Genomic DNA, 8,058 nt, shown 5'->3' with positions numbered 1-8,058 from the left:
TACTGCATGATTTAAAATCAAGAAGGGAGTGTGTCAGGGTTGTATCCTTTCACCATACTTATTCAATCTGTATGCTGAGCAAGTAATCCGAGAAGCTGGGCTATATGAAGAAGAACATGGCATCAGGATTGGAGGAAGACTCATTGACAACTGGCAATACACTGACAACACAACTTTGCTTTCAGAATATGAAGATGACTTGAAGCACTTACTGATGAAGAGTAAAGACTACAGTCTTCAGTATGGATTGTTGTTGTCATTGTTATGTGCTGTCGAGTTGGATCCAACTCATAGCAACCCCTCCTTGGGTTTCTGAGGTGGTGTCATTACAGAAGTAGATTGCCCAACCTTCCTTCTGAGGGGTGGCTGGTGGGTTTGAACCACCAGCCTTCTGGTTAACAGTCAAGTTCCTTAAGCACTATGCTACCAGAGCTCCTCAGTATGGATTACACTTCAATATAATGAAAGCAAAAATCCTCACAACTGGACCAATAAGAAACATCATGATAAATGGAGAAAAGATAGAAGTTGTCAAAGACTTCATATTACTTGGTTCTAAAGTCAACACGAATGGAAGCAGTGGTCAAGATATCAGATGATGTATAGCACTGGGCAATCTGCTGCAAAAGATCTCTTTCAAGAGCTGAAGAGCAAAGATGTCTCCTTGAAGACTAAGGTGCACCTAACACAAGCCATGGAATTCTCAATCACCTCGTATGCATGTAAGAGCTGCACAATGAATAAGGAAGACTGAACAAGAGTTAATGCTTTTGAGTTGTGGTGTTGGCGAAGAATAATGAAAGTACCACGGACTACTGAAAAAACTAACAAATCTGTCTGGGACGAAGTGCAGCTGGAATGCTCCTTGGAAGCGAGAATGGCCAGACTTCGTCTCTCCTACTTTGGTCATGTTGTAAGAAGGGACCAGTCCCTGGAGAAAGATATCATGCTTGGTAAAGTGGAAGGCAATGAAAAAGGGGATTGACACAGTGGCTACAACAATGGGCTCAGGTACAGCAAAGATCGCGAGGCTGGCACAGGACCAGGCAGTGTTTTGTTCTGCTGTACATAGTGTCGCTGTGAGTTGGAGATTACTCAGTGGCACCTAACAACATATACATTTACAACAATAAAAATTAAAGATTTACAGTCTGAATGGAACTAAATTTTGATATATTTCCCTGGAAATTTCCATTTCATCTATGTTTCCTAGTTAGGATTGAGCTAGACATGAAGTAAATATTATCTGATTTCTACTGTGGATATCATGCTCCTACTTTGACAAATTCCAATTGAAAATCCTTTGGAGGTATTTTATGTGATTCCATTTCTCTGCCAATAAATTAAATGACCATGGTATTGACGGTCTGAGGATGAGCAAAGTTTTAGACTACGGTAGAAGAACCTCTCAGAGAAGCAGAGAATCCAGAGAGACGCACGTGCTGCTCTGGCAGCCCCTCCAGGCTCAGACCTCAGCCCCTCCTGCTCCCTTCATGGGAACCCCTGCCTGTCTGCAGATGTCATGGAAAATGAGAAGTCTCCAAGACACTCCAATGGTCTCTTTGGAGATGCTCACCAGACACTGGAGTTCTGGGAATTAAAAAGTGGAACAACGTTTTTCAGAACTTTTCTCAGCTCCCCAGTGGCAGACTGTCATGGCTGCCCCAGGTGAGGTCATAATTGCAGTTCTGTGGGGAGGTGAGGTCATGGAATCTCTAACTCATATCAGGCTCTGGCTGCCTCCAACACACCTGTTTTTACTGTTGTGGCAGTTGCTGAGCCCATTGTCCTGGCAGTAGGTAAGAGTCAGATGAGTATTTTCTATTTCAGCTTCAAAGGACAGTTCTAGGATGGACAGAGGCAGACCAGGAGCCGGAGAGTGATAATGTCTGGAAAAGGGACTCCTGTGATGTATAAAGTGGTCCAGTGCTAGTGTCGCCAGGAAAGATGACAATTCTGGATGCATGAGCTGAGCTTATGGAGGGAGACTGAAGGTCTGAGATGTGACATGGATACATGGCTACATCTAAGGTAATTTATGAAATCCTTACAGAAGTTGGTTCTTTGTATTTGATTCAAGTGAAATCTGGATTTTTGGTGCTTGAAGATTGTAAGTTCAAAATCAACTCTCATTAAATATGGTGTGTGAAAATCACAAAGAAATTTACAGGACTTCCATAGTTATTTCTATAAATGCTCTGTGCATGCAGTAATGGGTATGCAGGAACTCATTATCTAATTCTTAGCAGAAAATGTATAATTTGGTGGCAACTGGAGAAAATGAAGTCATTTTTCTTCATTTTTGCACATTTGTCTTATGTTTTAATATATTTTAAAAATAGTATTTTCCATTTATTTTTTTGCAAACAACAAATATATGGTTGCATGACCTCTGATGAGGATTCATTTCATTTTTACCCCAATATACTTTCTTCTTATTTATGGTCCATATCCTATAATTTGGACCATGGCACAGTTCTGTATAAAATTTCTGTGATGGATGTAATTGTACTTAAATTCTGACCAAAAAAAAAAAAAGTGAATTATTCTGTGACTATGTTAATGTTTAAGGAGCTCTGGTGGTGCTGTGGTTAAGGCATTTGACTGCTAACCAAAAAATGTACATGTTTTTAACCCATCAGCTGCTCTGCTTTGGGAAAGATTTGTAGTTCTGGAAACCCAGTAGGGGTTGCTATGAGTCTGAATCGACTCCATGACAATGAGTTTGGTTTTGTTTGTTTCATGTTAATATTTATTGAGTAAATCCAGTTTACTCATGGAAAATGATTCAGGGCATGTATATTTTATTCAGATCTCTCAGTTGATTCACAAGTGCTATTACTCTATAGAATATTTAAACAAAATGGGAAATGATGACAACTAAACTCATAAAACATATATATCCTGCCCCAATGATGAATAGTCAATGATAGTATCCATGAAAATAGTGGAAATAAAATCCAATGTACTTGCTATGTAAGTACAATCAACTTCCACAGAGTTACTGCCTGGGAAACCCAAGGAGCAGTTGCTATGAATTGGAAACAACACAACAGTGAGTTTGGTTCTTTTTTTTCCCCTCTTTTTTATACACTTGTATTTTATTAATGATTACAGTGGGGACTTTCAGGGTCTGTGCAATAGTAAGACAGTGGATAAGGTGAAGGACACAATGAGGGAGCTATGATAGAATGGCACAGGAGTAAACCCCAATGTCCTTGCACCCAGGTTACCCAGCTTCAAATCCTGATTCTACATCTATTTATATGAGTCCCTTAATTTCCCCGGTGGTTAAATTCTCTTTGTCTGAGCAAGGAGAATAATATTAGCTCCTAACTTAGAGAGTCATGTATATTAAATTATTCAATTTCGCTACAGGATTCAAAACAGTGACCAACTTTGTGAATGCAACAACAGCAACAAAAAAATTACAGAAAATCTTGGGAATCTCAACAAAGGAAAATATATTTAGGAATAATTTCTCAGGGTGAAGTAGTAAGTGGAAAATTTTGTGTTTTATTTTTCATGAACAAAGTTTTGAGCCCCAAACTCATGTTTCAATGCAGAACCGTCTCTGTGAATTCTGAATCTCAAGCCCTGGAAAATGACAGACCACCCTCCATGGATTTAGAAATGGCAATGACCTTCCTCTTCCAAGTAGTCGTTGGAATCTTAGGGAATTTCTTGCTCATAAACCATTATTTCTTCTTTTACTTCAGTGGCTCCAGGGCACGGCCCACAGACTTGATTCTCAGGCACCTGACTGTCGCCAACTCCTTAGTCATTCTCTCAAATGGAGTCCCACAGACAATGCTCGCTTTTGGGTTTAAACAATTCCTCAATGATGTTGGATGCAAACTTGTTTTATATCTTCAAAGGGTGTCCAGGGGTGTGTCCATTTGCACCACCTGCCTCTTGAGTGTCTTCCAGGCCATCACCATCAGCCCTATGCACTCCAGGTGGGCAGAGCTTAAACTAAAAGCCCTAAAATACATTGGCCCCTCCAATATCCTCTCCTGGATGCTACACATGGTCGTAAATGCCATTTTTCCTATTTATGTGTCTGGCAAAGGGAGCAACAATACCATCATAATGAAAGATGTGTTGGTATACTGTCCCACACAGCGTGACAATGTCACATTCTCACTCTATGCAGCACTGATATCCTCCCATGATGCTTTGTGTTTGGGATCCATGTCCTGGGCCAGCAGCTCCATGGTTTTCATCCTGCACAGACACAAGCAACGGGTCCAACACATTCATATGAACAACGTCTCTCCCAGATCCTCTGCTGAGACCAGAGCCACCCAAAGCATCCTGGTCCTGGTGAGCACCTTTGTGTCATTCTATGCCCTCTCCTCCATTGTTTATGCTTATTTGGCTCTTTTCAATAATCCCAGTTCGTGGCTAGTGAACATGTCTGCATTAATCACTGCAGGTTTCCCAACAGTGAGCCCCTTCATTCTCATGAGCAGTGACCCCTGTCTATCTAGACTCTGTGTTGCCTACTACACAAAGAATACATGTTTTTCATCTCTTACAAGAAAAATATAGTTCATATATTTTGCACAATCTTCACTCATTGATGAACTCATCCCTCACAGAGTCTGAAGAACAATTATGGAACAGTCTCATTGCAGAGACAGTGGTGAACTACATAGACTGAGATTCTACCCCAATGATAAATAGTAAGTAATAGAGTAATGAAAACAGTAGAAATGAAATTCAACGTACTTGTTACGTAAGTACCTAGAGACTTGAATTTTATTAATGGTAGCAATGGAGACAGAGTCTGAGCAATAATAAAACAGTTAAGCTGAAGTAATGTGGTTGGTGTTTTTGTTAGTTGCTGCTGAGTCAGCTTTGATTCCTGGTGACCTTCTATATCACAGAATGAGAAGATGCTTGTTCTGCACCATCCTTACAATTATTGGTATGTTTGAGCCCATTGTTGTAGACATCATGCCAATCTGTCTCATGGAAGGTAACCCTCTTTTTCGCTGACCCTCAACTTTACCAAGCATGATATCCTTCTCTAAAAATTGGTCCCTCCTGGTGATGTCTACAATGTAAGCAAGACCAAGTCTGCCCATCCTTGCTTCTAAGGAGCGTTTTGTCTGTACTTCTCCAAGACAGATAAAATAATGTGGAAATACTTTATATAGATTTAGTCTGAGTTATAAAATTTTCCAAAAATCGAACTGGATATGAAAATTTAAGGTAAATTTCATAATATAGGAGTATGATCTGGGAAGGACCTTTGGGAAACTAGTATCTTGGGGCAATAGGGCCCTGTATTATAATATTGCAAATAAGGAGCCTGGAGTAAATTGGAAGAAAAATTAGGCTAATGTGATAGAAGAAGTTGTAGGCCAGGTTCCAAATTTTGTACTTTACATCCTAAGAGAAATGGTGGCTATTTAAAATAAGATCATGGCCCTGAAGAAAGATTGTTGTTGTTATTTGCTGTCGAGTCAGCCCCGACATATAGCGACCCCTCCTTGGGTTTCCGAGGCAGTATCACTATGGAAGTAGGATTGCCCAATCCTCCTTCCAAGGTGTGGCTGGTGAAAGATTAGCATGTTAAAATTAATCTCAAGTAAACACTGGAAAAATAAAATGCAGTGCAATGAAGAAAAACATAAGAAGATGTGGGCACTGAATGTTTAAAAGTGTGGTGAGCAAAATAAGTCAGTGATAAATATTGTATGATACCACTTATATGCAATATCTAGAATAAGCAAATATATAAATACAGGGTTATTAATGGTTGGCAGAGGTAGGAAGAAGGGAAAAGAGAGAATCATTGCTTGAGGGTAACCGAGCTTCTGTTAACGGTGATGAAAAATTTGGAAACCAGCAATGGTTGAACAACATGATTAACATAATTATTGCCATTGAGTTGTACATGCTAAATATGTTCAAATGGCAAATGCTTGTTTTATGTGTATCTGTATATATATATTTCCCACAGCTTGAACAGAGTGTAAAAAATCAAATAATACCTTTTTTTTAAAAACAATAAGAACATATGAGAGGCAATAATTAAATAAACATATTAAGGAGGGGGCAAGTACATCCCCAGAAGATGCCTGGCACACAGATGGTACTTCCTCCTGTCTGTACTTACTCCAAGACAGATGATCCCAGTTATCTGTCTAATCCCAGTTGTGGCTGGTGATGTCCTGGGCCAGTGGCTCCATGGTTGGTCACCTGTTGCTGTCAGGCCTGCTACTGACACCATCTGGGTAAAAGTAATGTACTGGGAGTAATAGCCAATGGACCAAATTAAGGGCAGCCTGGCTAGTAATAACCCAGGAGCACCATTATTTAAATATTTTCACCACAGGGTTCATACAGCCATCCCTCTTTCATACTTGTATTTATCAAGTGTTATGACTTTACAAGATTTGAAGGATCCCACATGCTTTGAAGCATCCAGTGTAACTCAGGCTGGGCAAGGATAGTTTAGATACATTGAAAAATCAAATTTATTTTATGACTTTGCCCCTTTAAATTCCACTCTGTGGGATCAACATCTCCAGAGGCAGCATGAAGGCTCTGGTTGTTATGCGGTGTTATTGTTAGTTGCCCTTGAGTTGACACCAACTCATAGTGGGTTTCTGTATAAAAAAAGAAAGCATTGTGTTTGTGTCATATTCTGTAACACCAACAGTAATTAATATGGTCATGTTATAATTTACACTGGCCCCATAAAGAGCTGAGTCCCTGGTAGGCAGATAATCAAGGACATTCCCTCATTCTCAGGATTCCAAGGTTTCTTTCTCTACAAGGGTCATTGACACAGAAGTGAGAAAAAGTGAAAGAGATTTAGAAAGTTCCTAAGGGTATGCCATCTGTCACTGTTCTTGGGCTTGGCAGATTTCACATTTACAACTTTCTCTCCTGACAGAAATTTGGAGGTTCATGACTTGTCACTGGTTCTCATACTTTGTCTTTGTACCATCGAAAAAGTTTTGTGAAACTGTGACCCCACTTCAATCAGAGTAAATGTTGAGGCAACACAGAGATGAGGTTATTTCCACCTCCAGGGCTGGAGGGTCAAGGGGGAGGATGAGATACCCGAGTCTAGCAGCCGGGTTGTCAGGAGGAGCCGAGAGGCCACCCCAGCACAGCAGGAGAGCGATTATCATCCTGGCCTCTTCGTTGCCCTTCAGTCCCTGTCAGTCTCTTGAGTTCTAAACAAGTCCAAAGGCCGGTAGGGTGGAGAGTCTGTGAAATAGCCAATATTGTGAGGAGAGTCCCTGGCATTGGAAATGGTTACTGTGTGCATCTACTATACAAAAGGGAAGAGATTCAAATCCTTCCAGAGGCACCTTGGAAGAAAGAGCTGCTGATCTACTTCCAAAGTTGTAGCCATGGAGCACAGTTGCCCTTTGAAACATATGGGGTCAGAATCGGCTCAAGAGCAACTGGTGTCCATAGCAGAGCAGTGGCAGGTGGGTCATGGGTCTGACAGCTCACAGGCAAATGATGGGCAAAAGTTCTAAGATAAAAAAAATTACCGCCAATCAAACCCTCCAGGTAGACAAGATGATAAGTTAAAAGATCAAGCCATCTGAGTTCTCTCTCAGAACTCTGTCCTATAGCAGAGTATCACACATTATCTGTCTTGGCAAATCCTGGGCCTATAGTTACCTCTCACTACTCTGAAGTCTGGGGTTTCTTCAGGAGGCTTTTTGCTCTTTAGATTTCTCAGGCAGGCTAAGATGCTCTGTGCATATCCTCCCAACACACCTGAGAAGCATGTTCAACTCTCTCTCTACCTGGCTCCTCAAGTCTCCCCTTCCTGGTTTGATGTGAAAAAGAGGCCCCTGTGGTGAAGCTTGGGTTGGCAATCACAGCACCCAGACATTCTGGTCCAGAAACTCCCTAATCCTCTTCCTTTATAAGCACTGGATGTGGTGGAAGTGGTTATAGTCCCATAGCAGAGTTGTGACCATCTCCTTAGGAATTCTCCCCATGTCTCAGTGTCTTGGAGTCCCTGAATGACACTAACCATTGAATACTCAGTTACCCAGTGAAAGGTTGGCAGTT

General features: G+C 40.9%; 1 protein-coding gene across 1 annotated transcript; it reads left to right on the top strand.

Moving 5' to 3' along the window:
* The first annotated feature begins 3,633 nt into the window (after window positions 1-3,633).
* LOC103211284 (vomeronasal type-1 receptor 2-like) lies at window positions 3,634-4,554 on the top strand. The gene has a single exon (XM_007957226.2). The coding sequence runs from the start codon at window positions 3,634-3,636 to the stop codon at window positions 4,552-4,554; it is 921 nt and encodes a 306-aa protein (XP_007955417.2).
* The last annotated feature ends 3,504 nt before the right edge of the window (window positions 4,555-8,058 follow it).

The sequence above is a fragment of the Orycteropus afer genome, unplaced genomic scaffold, assembly GCF_000298275.1.
Source record: "Orycteropus afer afer isolate SDZICR_OR568_19922 unplaced genomic scaffold, OryAfe1.0 scaffold00718, whole genome shotgun sequence".
NCBI classification, from domain to species: Eukaryota; Metazoa; Chordata; class Mammalia; order Tubulidentata; family Orycteropodidae; genus Orycteropus; species Orycteropus afer.
The sequence above is the reverse complement of the archived record's forward strand: the minus strand, read 5'-3'. Positions and strand labels throughout refer to the sequence as shown.